The sequence below is a fragment of the Dendrobates tinctorius genome, unplaced genomic scaffold (assembly GCF_039654945.1).
Source record: "Dendrobates tinctorius isolate UK_male_01 unplaced genomic scaffold, ASM3965494v1 ptg000120l, whole genome shotgun sequence".
NCBI classification, from domain to species: Eukaryota; Metazoa; Chordata; class Amphibia; order Anura; family Dendrobatidae; genus Dendrobates; species Dendrobates tinctorius.
The window spans coordinates 42,457,083-42,480,000 of record NW_027361788.1 but is presented as its reverse complement, the minus strand read 5'-3'; the positions used below and the strand labels follow the sequence as shown (position 1 = coordinate 42,480,000).

General features: G+C 45.1%; 1 protein-coding gene across 1 annotated transcript in view; it reads right to left on the bottom strand.

Annotated features, from left to right (window-relative positions):
* The window catches only part of LOC141046676 (microfibril-associated glycoprotein 4-like), a 146,745-nt gene that overhangs the window by 8,657 nt on the left and 115,170 nt on the right, over positions 1-22,918 (bottom strand). The window contains exon 8 of the mRNA XM_073541253.1: positions 15,460-15,589. Coding sequence (XP_073397354.1) covers positions 15,460-15,589 — 130 coding nt within the window. The remainder of the gene's footprint in view (positions 1-15,459; positions 15,590-22,918) is intronic.

The window sequence follows — 22,918 nt, the reverse complement described above, 5'->3', positions numbered from 1 at the left end:
TTTTTGTTAGGAAGTTATAAGGGTTAAAAGTTGACCAGCGATTTCTCATTTTTACAACACCATTTTATTTTTAGGACCACATCACATTTGAGGTCACTTTGAGGGGTCTATATGATAGAAAATACCCAAAAGTGACACCATTCTAAAAACTGCACCCCTTAAGGTGCTCAAAATCACATTCAAGAAGTTTATTAACCCTTTAGGTGCGTCACAGGAATTTTTTTGAATATTTAAAAAAAAAATGAACATGTAACTTTTTTTCACAAAAAAAATACTTCAGGTTCAATTTTTTTTTATTTTACCAAGGGTAACAGGAGAAATTGGACTGCAAAAGTTATTGTGCAATTTGTCCTGAGTACGCTGATACCTGATATGTGGGGGGGAACGACTGTTTCGGCGCATGGCAGAGCTCAGAATGGAAGGAGCGCCGTTTGACTTTTTCAATGCAAAATTGGCTGGAATTCAGATCAGACACCATGTCACATTTGGAGAGTCCCTGATGTACCTAAACAGTGAAAACCCCCTACAAGTGACCCCATTTTGGAAACTAGACCCCCCAAGGAACTTATCTAGATATGTGGTGAGAACTTTGAACCCACAAGGGCTTTACAGAAGTTTATAACGTACAGCGGTACAATTAAAAAATCATATTTTTTCCACAAAAATGATCTTTTCACCCTCAATTCTTATTTTTCCAAGGGTAACAGGACCCTAAAAGTTATTGTGCAATTTTTCCTGAGTACGCTGATACCCCACATGTGGGAGTAAACCACTATTTGGGCGCATGGCAGAGCTCGGAAGGGAAGCAGCGCCATTTGACGTTTTTGGCTGGAATTGAGATCGGACACCATGTCGTGATTGGAAAACCCCTGATGTACCTAAACAGTGGAAACCCCCCACAAATGACACCATTTTGTAAACTAGACCCCCCAAGGAACTTATCTAGATGTGTGGTGAGCACTTTGAACCCCCCAGTGCTTCACAGAAGTTTATAACGCCCGGGCGTGAAAATAAAAAATTCGTATTTTTTCCACAAACATGATCTTTTAGTCACCATTTTTTTTATTTTCCCAAGGGTACCAGGAGAAATTGGACCCCAAAAGTTGTTGTCCAATTTGTCCTGAGTATGCTGATACCCGATATGTGGGAGAAAACTACTGTATGGGCACACGTCGGGGCTCGGAAGGGAAGTAGTGACGTTTTGGAATGCAGACTTTGATGGAATGGTCTGCGGGTGTCATGTTGCCTTTGGAGAGCCCCTAATGTACCTAAACAGTGGAAACTCCCCACAAATGACCCCATTTTGAAAACTAGACCCCCTAAGGAACTTATCTAGATGTGAGGTGAGCACTTTGAACCCCCAAAGGCTTCACAGAAGTTTATAATGCCCGGGCATGAAAATAAAAAAAATCGTATTTTTTCCACAAACATGATCAATTAGTCCCCAATTTTTTCCTTTCCCAAGGGTAACAGGAGAAATTGGACCCCAAAAGTTGTTGTCCAATTTGTCATGAGTACGCTGACACCCCATATGTGGGAGAAAACTACTGTATGGACACACGTTGGGGCTCGGAAGGGAAGTAGTGACGTTTTGGAATGCAGACTTTGAGGGAATGTTCTGCGGGTGTCATTTTGCCTTTGGAGAGCCCCTAATGTACCAAAACAGTGGAAACCCCCACAAATGACCCCATTTTGGAAACGAGACCCCCTAAGGAACTTATCTAGATGTGTGGTGAGCACTTTGAACCCCCCCAAGGGCTTCACAGAAGTTTATAATGCCCGGGCATGAAAATAAAAAAATCGTATTTTTTCCACAAACATGATCAATTAGTCCCCAATTTTTTTATTTTCCCAAGGGTAACAGGAGAAATTGGACCCCAAAAGTTGTTGCTCAATTTGTCATGAGTACGCTGACATCCCATATGTGGGAGAAAACTACTGTATGGACACACGTCGGGGCTCGGAAGGGAAGCAGTGACATTTTGGAATGCAGACTTTGATGGAATGGTCTGCGGGTGTCATGTGCGTTTGGAGAGCCCCTGATGTACCTAAACTATTGAAACTCCCCACAAGTGACCCCATTTTCGACACTAGGCCCCCCACGGAACTTATCTAGATGTGTGGTGAGCACTTTGAACCCCCAAGTTCTTCACAGAAGTTTATAACGCTCGGGCGTGAAAATAAAAAAATCATTTTTTTTCCACAAAAATGATATTTTTGCCCCCAATTTTTTATTTTCCTAAGGGTAACAGGAGAAATTGGACCCCAAAAATTGTTTTGCAATTTGACCTGAGTAGGCTGATACCCTACATGTGGGGGTAAAACACTGTTTGGGAGCATGGCAGAGCTTGGAAGGGAAGGAGCACCATTTGACTTTTTCAACTCAGAATTGGCTGGAATTGAGATCAGACGCCATGTTGCATTTGGAGAGCCCCTGATGTGCCCAAACAGTGGAAACCCCCAATTCTAACTCCAACCCGAACCCCAACACACCCCTAACCCTAATCTCAGCCCTAACCCTAACCCTAACCCTAGCCCTAACCCTACCCTAACCCTAATGGAAAAATGGAAATAAATACATTTTTTTTATTTTATTATTTTTCTCTCACTAAGGGGGTGATAACAGGGGGTTTGATTTACTATTTATGGCAGTTTTTATGTTTGGCAGCTGTCGCACGCTAAAAGACGCTTTTTATTGTAAAAATAGTTTTTGCATCACCACATATTGAGAGCTCTAATTTTTCCGTATTTTGACCCACCGAGTCATGTGAGGTCTTATTTTTTGCGGGACAAGTTGACGTTTTTATTGGTACCACTTTCGGGCATGTGACATTTTTTGATCGCTTTTTATTCCGATTTTTGGGACGCAGAATGAACAAAAACCAGCGTTTCATGAATTTCTTTTGGGGGGGTGCGTTTACACCGTTCCGTGTGCGATAAAATTGATAAAGCGGTTTTATTCTTCGGGTCAGTACGCTTACAGAGATACCTTATTTAGGTCGTTTTTTTATGTTTTGTCGGTTTTATGCAATGAAAACTATTTTATATAAAAAATAATTATTTTTGCATCGCTTTATTCTGCGAGCTATAACTTTTTTATTTTTTTGCGGATGATGCTGTGTGGCAGCTCGTTTTTTGCGGGACAAGATGACGTTTTCAGTGGTACCATGCATATTTATATGTGTCTTTTTGATCGCGCGTTATTACACTTTTTGTTTGGCGGTATGATAATAAATCATTATTTTTTGCTTCGTTTTTTATTTTTATTTTTTAAGGGATTTGCTAAAGGGGTTAACTAATGGGACAGTTTTATAGGGCGGGTCGTTATGGACACGGCGATACCTAATATGTGTACTTTTATTGGTTTTTTTTTTTTTATTTCTAAAAAATTGATTTATTTGGGGGAATATTTTTTTTTTTTTTCTAATTTATTTGGCGATTTTTTTAAATTTATTTTAACACTTTTTTTTATTTTTTTTTTACTTTATTAAATAGTCCCAGGTGGGACATCACTGTCCTGTGACAGATCGCTGATCTGTCACATCACAGATCGCTGATCTGTCACATCACAGATCACTGTGACAGATCAGCAATCTGTCACAGGCACTGCAGAAGGCTTCCTCATGCCTGCGCTTTGCAGGCACTGAGGAAGCCAGCTTCCTGCAGGCCCCCGTCGCCATCTTGGTTTCGGGGGCCTGGAGGAAAGGAGCCCCCCGCAGCAGCGCTGCACATTGCGCTGCAGTGGGGGGCTCAGGGAAGCACGGAGGGAGCCCCCTCCCTGCCGATGCTTCCCTTTAACCCCCGGTACACCGCGATCATGTTTGATAGCGGTGTGCAAGGGGTTAATGTGTCGGGGGCGGTCCGTGACCGCCCCTGACACATTGTGCCGGGTGTCAGCTGTGATAATCAGCTGACACCCGGCCGCGATCAGCGGCGCTCACCACGTGGGCGCCGCTGATCGCGGTAGATGTACTCAGCGTCGGACTGGCCCACCAGGACACCAGTGGATTCTCTGGTGGGCCCTGGCACCTGCTGGCATACAGGGCCAGCAGTTGCATAGGGCCCCCGCTGCTCCAGGGGCCCCCAGCCAGTGGTGTGTCGCACACCATGCAGCTGCTATGGGGGCCCCTGCCAGCGGAGCAGCAGCGGGTGTCAGGAGGCAGGAGCCCCTGTCCCCGCTGCTAAAGAGAAATGAATATTCACTGCGAAGCAGTGAATATCATTTCACAGTCTCCACCCCCAGAGGCCCCGCCCCCAGCCCAGTAAGCCGCTCTGCATCTGTCAATCAGGGCCGGCGCCGCCCTCAGGCCCCTCTGCTCCTGACTCACAGCCAGTGGGCGATGACGTCACTACATCGCGCACCCGCTGTGTGTCTGGCAGAGGGGGCAGCTCCTGACACTGAAGCCGGGATCAGCGTGGGAGCGAGGAGGAGAGGTGAGTATTGTGTTTTTTGTTTTTTTTTATATCTCTCGCTCTCTCTATCTGTCTCTATCTATCTATCTCTATTTCTCTATATATCTCTCTCTCTCTATCTCTCTTATATCTATCTATCTTTCTATCTCTATCTATTATCTATATCTATCTATCTCTATATCTATCTCTATCTATTATCTATATCTATCTATCTCTATATCTATATCTCTCGCTATCTATCGCTCTATCTCTATATCTATCTCTATATCTATTTCTATCTCTATCTATCTCTATATCTATCTCTCTGTATATCTATCTATCGCTCTATCTCTATATCTATCTTTCTATCTCTATATCTGTCTATCTTTCTCTATTTATCTCTATATCTTTTCTCTGTATCTATCTCTCTCTATATCTATATCTATCTATCTCTATATATATCTATTATCTCTATATCTATTTCTCTATATATCTCTCTCTATATCTATCTATCTATTTATCTCTCTCTATATCTATCTCTCTGTATATCTATCTATCTTTCTATCTCTATATCTATCTCTATATCTATCTTTCTCTATCTATCTATTTATCTCTATCTATTATCTATATCTATCTATCTATCTATCGCTCTATCTCTATATCTATCTTTCTATCTCTACATCTATCTCTATATCTATCTATATCTATCTATTATGTCTATCTAGCTATCTCTATATCTTTCTATCTTACTCTATCTCTATATCTATCTATTATCTCTATATTTATTATCTATCTTTATCTATCTATCTCTATCTATTATCTATATCTATATCTATCTATCTCTCTATTTATCGATCTCTGTATCTATCTCTCTATATCTATCTCTCTATCTACCGCTCTCTCTATCTCTATCTATCTTTATATCTATATCTATCTATCTCTATATCTATCTATTATCTCTATCTACCTATCTATCTCTATATCTATCTCTATATCTATATCTGTTTCTCTCTATATCTATCTCTATATCTCTCTCTCTATAGCTCTCTATATATCTATCTCTATATCTATTTCTATATCTATCTGTTATCTCTATATCCATATCTATATCTATCTCTATATCTATCTATCTCTATATCTATCTTTCTATCACTATATCTCTATATCTATCTCTAGATCTCATTATCTATCTATCTCTATCTCTCTCTCTTTATCTATTGATCTATCCATCTATCTCTATATCTATCTATTATATCTATCTATTATCTCTATTATCTATATCTATCTATCCATCTATCTATCTAGCTATCTCTATCTATCTCTATATCTCTCTCTATATCTATCTATCTTTCTAACTCTATATCTATCTATCTCTATACATATCTCTATATCTAGCTATTATCTCTATATCTATCTATATCTATCTGTCTCTATATCTATCTCTATATCTATCTATCTCTATATCTATTATTTCTATATCTATCTCTATATATATCTCTATATCTATTTTTATTTATAGCCATCTATCTATATATATATATTTATCTCTATATCTATCTATATATGTCTATATTATTATTATTATTATTATATCTGTATATCTCTATCTATTATCTATCTCTATCTATATATCTATCTCTATCTATATATCTATCTCTATCTATATATCTATCTCTATCTATATATCTATCTCTATCTATATATCTATCTCTATCTATATCTTTCTATCTCTATCTATATCTTTCTATCTCTATCTATATCTTTCTATCTCTATCTATATCTTTCTATCTCTATCTATATCTTTCTATCTCTATCTATATCTATCTATCTCTATCTATAGCTATCTATCTCTATCTATAGCTATCTATCTATCCATTATCTATTTTCTATCTACCTCTATATCTATCTACCTATCCATTATCTATTTTCTATCTACCTCTATATCTATCTACCTATAGATCTATCTATCTATAGATCTATCTATCTATAGATCTATCTATCTATCTATATTTCTTTCTATATCTATCTTTATATCTATCTCTATCTATCTCTATCTCTATGAATCTTTCTATCTATATCTATCCATTATCTACTTTCTATCAATTATCTACTATCTATCTCTATATCTATTTCTACATCTATCTTTCTATCTATATCTATCTAACTCTATATCTATATATCTATATAGCATTATTCCCTATGAGGGGGGCAGTATTATACCCTATGAGGGGGCAGCATTATACCCTATGAGGAGGCAGCATTATACCCTATGAGGGGGGCAGTATTATACCCTATGAGGGGGGCAGCATTATACCCTATGAGGGGGGCAGCATTATACCCTATGAGGAGGCAGCATTATACCCTATGAGGAGGCAGCATTATACCCTATGAGGAGGCAGCATTATACCCTATGAGGAGGCAGCATTATACCCTATGAGGAGGGCAGCATTATACCCTATGAGGAGGGCAGCATTATACCCTATGAGGAGGGCAGCATTATTCCCTAGGAGGGGGGCAGTATTATACCCTAGGAGGGGGGCAGTATTATACCCTAGGAGGGGGGCAGTATTATACCCTAGGAGGGGGCAGCATTATACCCTATGAGAGGGTGCATTATACACTATGAGGAGGCAGCATTATACCCTATGAGGGGGTGCATTATACCCTATGAGGAGGCAGCAATATACCCTATGAGGAGGGCAGCATTATTCCCTATGAGGGGGGCAGCATTATTCCCTATGAGGGGGCAGCATTATACCCTATGAGGGGGATACATTATACCCTATGAGGGGGACAGTATTATACCCTATGAGGGGGGCAGTATTATACCCTATGAGGGGGGCAGTATTATACCCTATGAGGGGGTGCATTATACCCTATGAGGGGGTGCATTATTCCCTATGAGGGGGGCAGTATTATACCCTATGAGGGGGGCAGTATTATACCCTATGAGGGGGTGCATTATACCCTATGAGGGGGTGCATTATACCCTATGAGGGGGGCAGTATTATATTCTATGAGATGGCTGCATTATATTCTATGAGATGGCTGCATTATATTCTATGAGGGGTCTACATTATATTCTATGAGGGGGCTGCTTTATATTCTATGAGGGGGCTACCCCAACTCCTGCTACATAATTAAGACATGTACAACCTTATATTATACCCGGATATTAGCTTGTTTTACCGCACAATTGGTGGTCTGGTATTTAACTATGCAGCTACATAGTGGGCCCCAAGAATGATTTTCTCTGGTGGGCCCAAGGTGTTCCAGTCCAACGCTGGATGTACTATCCCGTCCATGGGCATAGGGGCCCGGGTCCAATGGACGGAATAGTACGTCTCATGTCAGGAAGGGGTTAAAAGGACTCCCGGGGGGATTGCGGTAAAAATGCTCGGGTCTCCCGCAGACTTACATTGGGCTCGTTGTCCTGTCCGAGCACCCGAGTATTCCAATTTGCTCAACCCGAACAACAAGCACCCGAGCATTTTAGTGCTCGCCCATCACTAATAACTAGTTTAACACAAAAAGAAGTGTATTTACGTCTGAGCAATTTAAACATTGACAAATACCCCAGCCTAAATGGCATTCTTCCACAGATACTGAGGGAATAGAGCTCAGTAATTGACAGACCGTTGTATTTCATATTCTTAGACTCTTTTGTAACATGGGTGGTGCCACAAGATTGGAGCATGGCTCACATGGTACCAATATTTAGGAAAGGTAAGAAGGTGGATCCGGGCAACTACCATCCGGAAGGCCTGACATTGGTAGGGTGAAAAATTTTTGAGGGCATTATAAGAGATGACCTGCAGGAATATATTGCAATGAATAATATAATACCTGAAAACCAACATGGATTATGAAGAATAAGTCATGTCTAACGAACTTGTTGAGTTTCTATGAGGAGTTGAGTGCAAATCTAGATGTAGGTAATGTGGCTGATGTGATTTATTTGGACTTTGCAAAGGCATTTGATACAATTCCACATAACAGACTTATACTTAAGCTACAGAAGAAAGGACTGGGGGAAACTATATGCAGATGGGTAAGGAATTAGCTAAATGACCGGAAACAAAGAGTTGTCATAAATGGTACGTTCTCTAAATGGGATATAGTCAGCAGCAGTGGGGTACCACAGGGATCTGTGCTAGGACTGATTCTTTTTAACCTCTTTATTAATGACCTTGTGGATGGGATTGAGAGTAAAGTGTTAAACTTTGCAAACTATGCAGGATATTAAAATCTGACCTTGACATTACAATATTGCAAAACAATCTGAATAAGATGTCTGAATGGGCAAATACTTTGCAAATGAGATTTAATGTAGATAAATGTAGAGTAATGCACGTAGGACGGAGTAATCCTATTGCTGCATATACATTAAATTGGAGTATTCAAGGGACTACAGAACAGGAGAAAGACTTGGGTATTCTGGTTACAAGTAAGCTAAGCAGCAGTACTCAATGTCAAGCAGCAGCCGCAAAAGCAAACAAGATTTTAGAATGTATAAAAGAGAGAGAAAATTCAGCGATCCAAACATATTGTTACCCCTTTATAAATCACTGGTAACGCCACATATAGAATATAGGATCCAGCTTTGGGCTCCACATTATAAAAAGGATATTCACATGTTAGAATCAGTTCAACGACGGGCTACTAGATTATTTGGGACAAACGGGACTGACAGATGGCCCCTTACATCCTCTATATTGCTTAATGGACTTTGTGCCCTATAAATAAGAGTGCACAGTACATCATATGGTACATTGATGAAGGTTGCTGAGACCGAAATATCTTAATGTATGTACTGTACTTTATTAAAATATCACTTTCATTGGATTCCATACTTGTTCCTTCCAAAGACTGTGCTGAGGACTAGGGGGGCACTCATTACAGGTGGAAGAAAGGTGATTCTAACAGCTAAACAGGAAAGGGTTCTTTACAGTTAGAGCAGTCATTCTGTGGAATACCGACCACAGGTGTCACGGAGTCACTTGTCCTCTTTGCCTCAACCCGCAGGGCGGCCCTAACACCAGGACACACAAGGGGAACACCAGGGAAACAGTTACAATGGTGGGCCCTGCGATAGGGAACGGGGGCGTGGAGACGTCCTGCACTCCCCTGAGGCAATGTCCCTAAACTCCTAACGATCCCTATACAGGTTCCTCACCTGTCGCCGAGCTGAATACCTTAATCCCTAGCTCGCCCTGCACCTATCCCTTACTAGTGAACTGGACGGTGCAGACATGTATCCCACCACTGTACTAATACACACAAGGAAAATACAACAAACAGGGAAAGCACACAACTTAGCTTTGCTCTGCTGCTATTGCTCCAAGCAACAGAGTACGGCACCCGGATACAGCTTCCACCTGAATAGCTGCTACTCCAAAGCTCCGGCTGAGCTGCAAGGAACTCCTCTCAATAGCTCCTTTCTCCACCAAGGTTGGTTGGGAATGAACAATATCACCAACCGTGATTGAGAACACCTGACACTCCTTTATAGGTAGGAGCCAGGGTAATCACACTTGCTTGGTAATTTACGTGCATTAACCCCAGCGGCCACCGGGGGCAAAACCAGAACTAAAGCAACTACAGTGTAATAAACCCAGCGGCCACCGGGGGAAAGACTAACCTTAAGCCAAAGGCTTAAAGGAAAAAAAAAGGTTATGTGTGCTAAATCTGTCACAATCCAACCTGGATCGTGACAGTACCCCACTCAATGAGGGGCCTCTGGACCCTCAAGACCGCTCCTCACCAGAAAACCACCTAAAGTGGGGATGCCTAGGTCCAGAGTTCACCCCAGCAACTACCTGACTCTCAGGTTTATGACAAACGTGTGCAGCTGTTAGTGGCAATGTATGCTCCGGAGGCACCACAAATCTCCAAAGCACCGACCTGGGGAACGAGTTGTGTATGGGCATATTAGGGGGTAACTCCAGCTGGTAAGTCTCCGGGCTGAGGATGGCCGATACCCGATACGGCCCGATCACCTGAGAACTCCAGACCCCCGCAACACACTTCCACTGGATGTTTTTGGTGGCCACCCATATATACTCGTTCACACACAGGTCCAGACCTGAATGTTTATTGCCACACATTCGTTTGTCACAAGGCGGTGAACTCTTTATGGAACTGACAACAGAGGCATCCCCCTGTGTCACCACACTCAGACCCCCACAGTTCACAGAGGGAACCACCACCCTCCGACCCCTCCTACTATGAGGCCTGCGCCTCTCAGGGTTGGCTAATGGCGAGGGTAGAGACTTGCCCCTACTCCCCAGCAGCACCTCTACTGCCCCCACTGGAGAGGGAGGGGACAATTGTAGAGAGACAGCAGAGACAGTAACCCCAGGCAGCAGCCCTCACACGACTGCCCCAATCTGAATACTTCCCTAGTCTGCCAATCTAAGACCGGGTTGTGTTTTTTCAACCAAGGGAGGCCTAAAACGATAGGTACTAGCATTCCCTCCAAGACGTAGCAAGACAGGGACTCTTCATGACGTCCTATACGCAGCTGAATGTCTTCTACGACTTGGGTCAACCTCCCCTGGCTCAGTGAGACAGGGTTAATTGCCTGGACGCTTAGGCGTCTGGCCAGCATCTTACACCTCAGGCTATGAGTCTGGACAAAACGAGCATCCACCAGACTGACTTCTGCTCCACTGTCCACAAGCACCGGTATGCCCTCAAGTACCCCGCCAACCACCACTTCTGCTGACATAGTACCTTGAGAGGACAAAATGGAAGAAATATACACTCCCAGGTCGTCTTCCTCCACCCGACCAGGGGGACGCGGCTTCTTAGCTGTAACAGATAATTTGGCGCGCGTTGGGCAAGCCTTTAGGACATGATCAGTCTGCCCACAGTGAAAATATGCCCCCACCACTCCACGAACCATAGGGCACACTGTCTGAAAACTAGTTCCTCCTACTTGCATGGGTTCATCTGGAGGCTTGGCACGCACTGGGCAGGCTCTTATGAAATGGCCAGGCTTCCCACAGGAAAAACATACCCCCACACAACGGTGACCCGCAGGCAACTCCTTTTTAGCACCAGCAACTCCGGGCTGCATGGATTCCTCAGTCCGCACTGGTGTGTCCTCCTCTCTAGTGACGCTTATAGGGGGCATGTTAAGTGTATGTCTTTTCCTGAGGCGTCTATCCACCCAGATGGCAAGGGACATGGCGGCCTCCAGCGACCTGGGGGCGGCGTACTGCACCAGAGTATCCTGCAACTTTGGAGACAGGCCCTGCACAAAATGACTCCTAAGTGCAGGGTCATTCCACTGCGTGTCAGTGGCCCACCTCCTGAACTCTGAGCAGTACTCCTCAGCAAGCCAGGCTCCCTGTTTAATCCTACGGAGTCGGGTTTCCACCAGGGAGACGCCATCTGGATCCCCATACACTAGCGCCAATGCCGCAAAAAACTCGTCCACAGATCCTAAGGATGGTGAATCGACCGGCAGGGAGAAGGCCCAGGATTGGGGATCCCCCTTAAGAAGGGACATAATGATTCCCACCCGTTGTTCCTCACTCCCTGATGAACGAGGGCGAAGCCTGAAGTATAACTTGCTGGCTTGCTGAAAAACCAAGAATTTATCTCTCCTCCAGAAAACCTGTCAGGGAGGGATATCTTGGGTTCTGGCTGAGCCTGGACCTGAACCAAGGCCCCAAACTCCACCAACTGCTGCAGCTGAGGCACCACCTCACCACGCAGCACCCTAAGCTCATCAATGAGGTGCTGAAGCAGTTGGGTAGAGACCTGTATATGGGTCATGGCTCACCAGAAAAAATTGGTAAAGGTTGGTGATAATGTCACGGAGTGACTTGTCCTCTTTGACGCAACCCGCAGGATGACACTAACACCTGGACACACAAGGGGAACACCGGGGAAACAGTTACAATGGTGGGCCCTGCGATAGGGAACGGGAACGTGGAGACCTCCTGCATTCCCCTGAGGCAGTGTCCCTAAACTCCTAACGATCCCTATACAGGTTCCTCACCTGTCGCCGAGCTGGATACCTTAATCCCTAGCTCGCCCTGCACCTATCCCTTACTAGTGAACTGGATGGTGCAGATACTAATCCCACCACTGTACTAATACACACAAGGAAAATACAACAAACAGGGAAAACACACAACTTAGCTTTGCTCTGATGCTATTGCTCCAAGCAAAAGAGTACAGCACCCGGATACAGCTTCCACCTGAATAGCTGCTACTCCAAAACTCTGGTTGAGCTGCAAGGAACTCCTCTCAATAGCTCCTTTCTCCACCAAGGTTGGTTGGGAATGAACAATATCACCAACCGTGATTGAGAACACCTGAAACTCCTTTATAGGTAGGAGCCAGGGTAATCACACCTGCTTGGTAATTTACATGCAATAACTCCAGCGGCCACCGGGGGGCAAAAGCAGAACTAAAGCAACTACAGTGTAATAACCCCAGCGGCCACCAGGGGCAAAACTAACCTAAAGCCACAGGCTTAAAGGACAAAAAAAAGGTTACATGTACTAAATCTGTCACAATCCAACCTGGATCGTTACAACAAGAGGTAGTAATGGCAGACACTATAACAGCATTTTAAAAAGGGTTGGACGATTTCCTTGACACACATAACATTGAGGGTTATAGTTAGATTAGTGACGGAATGTACAGTTGGTGGAGAAAGGTTGAACTTGATGGACCTAGGTCTTTATTCAACCTACATAACTATGTAACTATGTAATGGCATAGCATATGAGTGGGGGAAGGGTCACAGGGGCAGGCACTAAAGTCTATAGCAATGCAAATTTGTGCCCTCCCCATTGTCAAATGAGCAACATCAGCAAGTGCTGCCTCATCTTGGAAAGGCACAATGAGTGCCCCCTTCCCCTGCTGCTGCCTAGGCAGAACGCAGCAGTCAAGATGAGTTTGTCATCCGCAGCTCTGCTCTGCATAAGTAGTTATCGAGATGGTTGAAGCTAATGAATCATAGAATCATAGAATCGTAAAGTTGGAAGGGACCTCCTGGGCCATTTAGTCCAACCCCCTGCTCAAAGCAGGATTCGCTAAATCATCCCAGACAGATATCTGTCCAGTCTCTGTTTGAAGACTTCTATTGAAGGAGAACTCACCACCTCTCGTGGCAGCCTGTTCCACTCATTGATCACGCTGTCAAAAAGTTTTTTCTAATATCTAATCTGTCTCCTCCCATTCAGTTTCATCCCAATGCTTCTAGTCTTTCCTTGTGCAAATGAGAATAAAGATGATCCTTCTACAATGTGACAGCCCTTGAGATATTTGTAGACAGCTATTAAGTCTCCTCTCAGTCTTCTCTTTTGCAAGCTAAACATTCCCAAATCCTGCAACCTTTCCTCATAAGACAGGGTTTGCAGACCGGTCACCATTCTGGTCGCTCTTTTCTGAACTTGCTCCAGTTTGTTGATGTCTATTTTAAAATGTGGCGCTCAAAACTGGACACAGAATTCCAGATGAGGTCTGACCAAAGAGGAGTAGAGGGAAATAATGACTTCACGTGATCGGGACTGTATGCTTCTGTTAATACATCCTAGAATTGCATTTGCCTTTTTTGCTGCTGCATCACACTGTTGACTCATATTCAGTCTGTGATCTATTAGTATACCCAAGTCTTTTTCACATGAGCTGTTGCTTAGCCCTATTCCTCCCATTCTGTATATGCTTTTTTCATTTTTATTGAATTTTAATGAATGAATTTTTATTGAATTTTAATGAATAAATTTCAATGAATGAAATCTGTATTGAATCACTTTCACGGAATACAATTGTATACTGTCTTCATTCATTCCTAGAAGCTGCTTCAACATTTTTGCATTTTTTTCTAATCCTAACTAGGGTTAAGCCCCCGTCACACACAGTGATCTCGCTAGCGAGATCGCTGCTGAGTCACAAGTTTTGTGACGCAACAGCGATCTCACCAGCGAGATCACTGTGTGTGACACCTATCTGCAACCGGCCCCCCTGCCGGGTATCGCTGATCGTTGTGGAAAGCCCTGGACATTTTTTTGATCATTGGTCTACCGCTAGTCAGCACGCATTGCTGCGTGTGGCAGGCGGGAGACCAGTGATCAGCGAAGCAGGAGCTGGTAACCAAGGTAAACAGCGGGTTTCTAAGTGCCGAGTGGCACTTAGAAACCCGCTGTGTACCTTAGTTACCAGCGCACTGGTGCAGGGAGCTGGTAACCAAGGTAAACAGCGGGTTTTTAAGCGCCACGCGGCGCTTAGAAACCCGCTGTTTACCTTGGTTACCAGCTCCCTGCACCAGTGCAATGGTGTCAAAGGCACACAGCGACATTGCGCGCTCGTCGTCGCTGGTGCTGATCGCTGGTGAAGTTGCCTGCTTGGCAGCTTACCAGCGATCATGTAGCGACACACCAGCGATCCTGACAAGTTCATATCGTTGTCGGGATCGCTGGTGAGTCGCTATGTGTGATGGGGCCCTTAGAGCTAGGTTTAGGACTACGGGCAGGGTTAGGGCTATGCTTGGAATAGGGCTAATGTTTGGGGTAGGGTTAGGGCTATGTACATGATTAGTGATAGGGATAGGGTAATACATAGAACTACATGTAAGGGCTAGAGCTAGGCTTGGAATAGGGCTAATGTTTGGGGTACGGTTAAGGCTATGCACATGGTTAGTGATAGGGTTAGGGTAATACATAGCAATACATAAAGTGTCAACACTACATAGCAACATTATGTTGGCCCTTTTTGGGAATGTTATATGATCACTGAATGGTAGTTTTATTTAGGCACCACGTAGAGCATTATTATGGCAGTATTATATTTTATCTCCCTGACAAAGAATGGTTATCCACAAATTTTGCACAGTATTATTCTGTTATTTCACACTATACACTGGCAATATTTGGACATAATGTGGATCTGTTTTGGAGCAATGTTAGAGCAGTGTTACTTTAGTCTCACTCATCCTCCACACTTGGTTTCCAAAAATAAGATCTTTGAAGGTTTGTGGGTGTAAGATAATAGATACTGTAATTCTCTATGCTAATATCCATGCAATGATTATTAATGGAGCTGTACCTGTGGATGTCAATAAGTGGATGTTTTCATTTCCCAGCCAAAATTCACTCCACTGATTCCCAAATCCTTTCTTATATGAATCCCAGTTTTTATTAAAATCTACATAACCATTCCAGCGCCTCTGGAAGACCTGCAAAGATAAGACGTGGATTAGATTCCCTGGTGAAGATCCATGAGAGGGTGCTTCATTTGGTAGTGAGGGTATATGATGTCCTCCCACCTAGTCTGGTTAGAAGATAAGAAATAATCAGAAAATGACCGCTTGTTCCAAGCAGTTTTTATACTAAATGTATTTTTTTTATATTTCTTATAAACCATCTATGCGAAAAAAAATAGCAATTTATACATTTTAACTAGAATGAATGTCACGAGTCAGGTGTTGGGTGATCCGGGACCAGGGGCTCCTTCCCTGTCTCTAACACTAGGGGGGCCCTAGCTTGCCCTATTCCCCGGGATACTTCTGAAGGTGAAGATGCCGGGGCAACCACCCTTGTCTTATCTCCTGAATCAGCCCTCTGTTTGTTCCCTTCCCCCACCCAGGGAAGAGAGGCACTATAGTGCACCGTAGTACACCAACCCGACAAACAAGGCAATACGAACAAAGGCAACTGAAAATACCAGGCATACAAAATGTTCACTCACATATAACAGAGGAATGCACCAGGGAGTGGAGGATAGGGAAAAAGCAAAATAAGAGGAGGGAAGATAATTATCACTCTTACAAACCCACGCAACACTCACAGATAACTCGTCCAACTCTCCTTCTCATTTCTCATAATAAGCACCAAAATACCTTTCCTCCCATCCATGCAGCATAAGCTAGTTCTGAGGACGTGTTTAAATCAGGACCCAGAATACATAGGGGATAGGAGTGGCTAACCGAACTCAGCTGAAAACTCAGACTCCCGGAGCTTCCAACATGGCCGATTAACCCCTGTTCTGCCAAGAGAAATTGACACAATTTAAAAAGAAGGCAAAGTGCTTCTTTTTAGCGCAGGAATAGGAGCAATCAGACTCTGCGGTCTTCTGGCTCCTCTCTTTTGTGGTAACCCTGTCACACCGAATACTGGACTCATACTTCCTGTTCTTCACATGAACATTAGCAGCAATACAGCAATAGACTGACTCAGATCCCACAAAAGTTATTGAAGTAGTTATTTTTGATGATCATGCTCTAAAAGAGCAAATGTCATTGTGAAGGGAGATAGAGGAGGTGAGCTGTGACACCTATTGTGAATGGAGGATCCTGTGTTATTAGTCATTGTACAGGAGGAGCTCACAGCTCACCTCTAGAGTTGAGCGAAATGGGTCAGTCATATTCAAAAGTCGCTGACTTTCGCTGAAGTCGGGTTTCATGAAACGAAACCTGACCATAGCATAAGGTCGGCCACGAGGTCGGCGAGCAGAGCGCCAAAGTCGCGTTTCAAAAGATGCTTCCAGCGCCCTTTTTCAGCCAATGATGGAGGGCGCACACGGTGGGCAACGCGATGACATAGGCATCGGTCACCACCATCTTTGAGAAGGGCATGCAAGTGATTGGCTGGCTTTGTGTGGTGTCACAGGGGCCATAAAAGGGCGTGAACGCCGACCGCCATCTTACTTATGCTGATCTTATCATAGGGAGAGCTGCTGCTGCTGATGATGATTCTGTAGGGAGAGCGTTAGGCAGGGAAGAAGAACCAAAAAAACTGCTTTTGCTGTTAGCGATTTCCACTTACAACACAACACTTTGTGTGCAGTGACAGGGGAGGCTCTATTCTTGTGCATCAGCTCTGTTGGTTATTAGGCTGCCTTATAAGGCTCCCTGATAGCTGCATTGCTGTTTGCACACTGCTGTGCAAACTGCTTTTTAAAAGCAAAAATACTTTTCTTCCTCTTTTCTGCACAGTTACCAAGCGTTCATTTTTCCACCCTTTTGTGTGTGCACTGTGCAGCAGTCCTGCTTATTAGGCTGCCTGGGTCCATACTTGGACTGAGAGCATCATTGTCAGCGTCCTCAAATCTGTAGTGAGATCCAAATTCTCACCAATCCTATAGACACCCTCCACCTTGTCATACACCATCCAATTTCAGCCTGTTACATTGAGGTGTAATCTCTACTGGGCCAGAGACAATAGTTCAGCGTCCTCAAATCTATAGTGAGATTCAAATTCTCACCAATCCTATAGACACCCTCCACCTTGTCATTCACCATCCAATTTCAGTCTGTTACATTGAGGTGTAATCTCTACTGGGCCAGAGACAATAGTTCAGCGTCCTCAAATCTATAGTGAGATTCAAATTCTTACCAATCCTATAGACACCCTACACCTTGTCATGCACCATCCAATTTCAAATCTATAGTGAGATTCAAATTCTCACCAATCCTATAGACACCCTACACCTTGTCATACACCATCCAATTTCAGCCTGTTACATTGAGGTGTAATCTCTACTGGGCCAGAGACAATAGTTCAGCGTCTTCAAATCTATAGTGAGATTCAAATTCTCACCAATCCTATAGACACCCTACACCTTGTCATACACCATCCAATTTCAGCCTGTTACATTGAGGTGTAATCTCTACTGAGCCAGAGACAATAGTTCTGTGTCCTCAAATCTCTAGTGAAATTCAAATTCTCACCAATAGTAGATACACCTTCTACATTCTTTTACAGTACCATATAGCTGGTGGTATTTTGGGTACATTTTCACAAAAATGAGCAAGTATGGTGGAAGACGCCATGGAAGTGGGCGGGGGTTGCCAGCTGGTCCCGATGGTGGTGGTGGTGTTGTTGCATCTGTTGGTAGTGGCAAAAGCACAATAGCACCTAAGGCAGGAGGTGTTGAACCTGCGTCATCGTCTGGCTCCACAAGGCCTCGAAGGCTCTCTTTTCTGGGAGTAGGTAAACCACTTTTAAAGCCGGATCTTCAGGAACAAGTTTTGGCTTACATTGCTGACACAGCCTCCAGCTCTCTCGCCTCCTCTTCTGAAGTTTCAAAAAAATAAAAGCACTGAGTCATCATTCGAGGCTCCTGGTCAGGAACAACACCTTTCCGTGTGTCCTTCACCCCTACCAAAAGTGAAGGATGTGGCAGGCCACACTACCGATTACTCCATGGAGCTCTTTTCACATACCATGCCTGGGTTAGCAAGTCAAATCGTGAATTTCCCAGTCCAAGAGGAATCTGACATGGAGTGCACTGATGCACAGCCACTGCTAGATTTTTCTGCTGGTACATTCACTCAGAGCACTACATTGTCCTCGCAGTGTACTGAGGCAGAATCAGACCCTGATGAAACTCAGGTGCCCCTTCCCGCATACTGTACCACATTACACGGTGACACAGAGGAAGGTGGACATGAAATTGAAGAGGAGGTGATGGATGACCCAGTTGTTGACCCAGATTGGCATCCATTGGGGGAAGAGGGTGCCACTGCCAATAGCTCAGAAGAGGAGAGAAGGATTCGCAGCAGGCAACGACATCACAACAGCTGTTATCTGGTAGGACCGTAGCAGTCCAAAATCGTGTTACAAAAACCAAAAGAGTTGCAGGACAGCTTGGCCAGACGGTCAAATTAGCACAGCGTGCAAGGTCTCAAAATGTCTTCCATAGTAGGAAGAGTGCAGTGTGGCACTTTTTTGAACAAAATCCTAACGATCAGGCAAAAGTTATCTGTAAGAAGTGCGCAAAGACCTTTAGCCGAGGGAAAAATCTGAGAAATTTGAATACCAGTTGCATGCTTAGATATTTAACCACCATGCACTTGCAAGCGTGGACGGACTACCAAACCTCACGTACCACATGTGCACCTGCTCTGAATGAAGGTAGTCAGCAACGCTACATCGCTTCCCCGACTGTAAGCCCACCGGTTAGCACACCACCAGCAGCAAATGTCGAGGTGTCGTTGTGGCGCCCCTGAGGCTCAGTCGCCACAGAGGTACTGCACCTTCTCCTAAGGTGTAGTGCCCCACCATCCTGGTAAGTTGGGAACTCCTTTCCTCACTCCAACAGATGCACCCGCACACAGGATAGTTCAGCAAAGGACCAGATTGCAGCTCCATACTTAGAGGGTAGCAGAGCACCTTTCGTGGGTCCTTGCTTCATAACACGAGATGTGCTGGGAGGTGGGTGGAGTTTAGATTCATATAAAAGGTTGGGAAGGTTTAGAATTAGAGGTCAGTCCCTGAGAGGGTCAGTCCCTTAGGGGGCTGTCTGACAGAAGGTCGGTGGAGTAGGAAGTCACTCTGAGTAAGGAGTGAGGATCCCTGGAAGAAGGGAGGAAGGAAGGAGTGACCTGAGCCAGCTGGCACGGGAAAGTAAGAAAGGTGGAGAGACGTAGACCTGTAACCTAAGCATCCATCAGAAGGAGAGACAAGTACGGAACGAAGGAGTAAAGAGAACAGTGAGGAGGAGTGGGTTGGATAGGAACCCTGCCTATAGGTTCTCAGTGCAAGGCGGGGGCCCGGTCCCCGAGGTTGTATGGACACTTATGGTTCTGCAGCAGACACGGTGGAGTAGTTGGCTGTATATGCACTACTCCCATCCAAGACTTGGGACACAACAGCAACACGGATACAGAGCCGGGATCCAGGAGCATCCCCGAGCAGGTACAGCTGTCTGTCATACAAGTAGCGTTCTAGGAACATCTAGAAAGGAGGTATTCCGGGGTAACTAAGTACTGGAGTGCTTCACACCACAAGGCACATTGGAGGAGTCGTTCAGGAAGGTACATGTTGGCGGAGTGTTGGAGAAGAGAGCCCTGACTTGCCCGGGAGGTTGATTGAGTCTCTACCCCGGAGGACACGGCACGGAGGCAGGCACCAGTGTGTACCACGAACTGTGAGTAAAGCTTTGAAACTGCAAGCTCTGGTGTCCTCCATTCATTCGTTGCTAACACCTTCAGCACCGCTACATCTGGGTACCAGCATCCACACCATCCTGCACCTATCCTCAGCCATAGCGCCTACACTGTCCTGGGACTACAGCTCCACCTGTGGGGAGCTACACCATCTTTGCTGCATCACACCATCAGTCCCAGCGGATCTGCAAGCAGCGTTGGCTTAACATCTTACTTGCCAAACACCACAGGTGGCATCACGAACTATTCCATTAACCACAAAAACCACCACCCCTGATATTGGGCGCCCAGGGCCACGGACCGGGTAACCGCCACCACTGTGACACATTCCCCCTGACACCGGCCCGGTACCGAGTACCCCACAGCCTTGGGAGGGCGACCCAATTTTGGCATTAAGAACAGGATGACGAGACCCGATACCATCGGGTTCTGTGCGCCTGAGATTTATTGGACTTTACGCTTTTGAAAATGTGCAGAAGACCTGATTTGATAGACTGTAAAATGGATATTAGAAATGGCCGCTAGCGCGGAGAAGAAGGGCGTGAAGAGATGGGAGGTCCTAGGAAAAGACCGGGAAGAGTCTGGGGCCTCCCCTGCCTGAATTACTATGTGACAGCTACATGGCCCACCCCCCGAGGGGTTCATATACTGGCTTGGTATGGAGGCGCTGGAAGAAGGAGCCGCCCCCGGAAGGAGGGGCAGGAGAAGCCAGTGGCGGGAAAGGGGCCGAGGCAGGAAGAAGAACGCCAGAACGCCATTTTGGAAAGAGAGGGAAGGAGGCCTGGAGAGAGCGCGGAGGTGGAAACATCTCCCTGGCGCCATGGCTGAAGGCTCCAACCCGATCTACGAGATGAACTGCCAGCGGCTGGAGGATGAGATTATCCAGCTGACGCGCCGCCTGCGACTGAGGCAGGAGGTGCTGTGGACATTGAACTGGCAGCACGCCCGGGAGGGGCCTACACCCTCGGTACCTGCTACACCGGTACTCACCGCTGCTGCACCGGATTCTATCCCGGCCGACTCTGGAGCATGCCGCCGCCATCACGCCACCGGAGGAGTTACTGGAGACCCCGGGAGCGGAGGCCGCCCTCTTGCTTGGACCTGACACGGCCGCGCAGGTCCCACCGGAGACCCCCACGGACCCGGAGCCGCCATTTGCTCCACCGCCATCCCCGGTGTCCCACAGGGCTGCACCTAACATCACTACGCTTGCACCGGAGCAGAGGCCGCACCGCCGGGGAGTACCAGGTATATATACCGGCCCTCATAATGGGTTACCCTCTGAGTTCACGTTGTCGGAGGCGGGCTTGCTGCAACTCGATTTGGGGCAGTTGGAAGAGTCGGCTGGGGGCCCAAGTCAGTCAGAGATGGGAAGGTGGAAGAGGTCCCTATTGAGAAGGGTACGGTTGGACCAGGCCTGCAGGATCAGACATCTCTATGGCTTGGAAGAATCTAGGTCAATTTGGCATAGTAACATTGACTTTCCGTTGCCAGAAAACCCCCGCTTAGTCGCCTATCAGCGCCGACAAGCGGAGGCATCCCTTGGTGCTAGACCCCGTACCAGAACAGCGGAGCCACCTATTGAAGAGGATCAGTTGGTGGGTGTTGAGATGCATCATGGGTTCCCTTTGCCACAGTTTCGAGGTCCTTTAGCCAGAAACCAGAATCAAGATGAAGACATTACCTCTGGTAGCAGTTCCAGTTCGGCTTCCAGAACCCCAGGAGGGGACCACAATTAGAAAATTTTCACATTTCTCGTTACCCAGGAGGGTTAGTTTGCACCAGTTGTGCCTTATTGTTCATCATGTTCTATTTTTGCTGGTAACACTTTTTGTTGCCTAATATTATTGGCAGCGTTGTTTTCTGATTGGAACTGAGGAGATCATGGACGCAGTATTATCCAAAACTTTCTTGTAAATAGTTTGCACCTCTTTAGGTGCCTTTTCTTGGTTTTACACAAATAGTCACTTTGTGAAGATGATGTTTTTTGCATGGACACTTTTCGAAGAGGATGTCTACCTCTAAGGACACTGCAAGAAATCCCGGCTGGGAGCGGTGTCCAGCGCTTACAGAAATCTTTGCACTGTTTTATTGAAAAGTATTTGATAATGTGTTTTATAAGAGTATTAGTAATTGAGAGATAGTTTTTATAGAAGAATTAGGAATGTCAGATATAGAGATGAGTAATTTGAATAAAGAATTGAAAGTGACAGGTGACGGACCAGGTATCTGCAGTCAGCGTCTTGCATCAGAAGAAAGAGAAGAGAGAAAGAAAAGAAAAATGATAAGGCTAATGTGTCACAGAGAATAGCACTTTGAAATTGAGAACTGCACTTAGAATTAAAAATTTTAGATAGTTAAATAAGGATTGTTGGTAACGTTTAACATGAGTACCTCCTATATTAGGAAGCTTAGTATAAGAAAAGTTTGTTATGCATTGAAAATTTTTTGTATGTTTCTTTGCTGTTTGCTTTGTTTACCTTGCAGCCCGCGGATGTGCTGTGTTTAACGGGGGGGTATGTGGTGCCCCTGAGGCTCAGTCGCCACAGAGGTACTGCACCTTCTCCTAAGGTGTAGTGCCCCACCATCCTGGTAAGTTGGGAACTCCTTTCCACA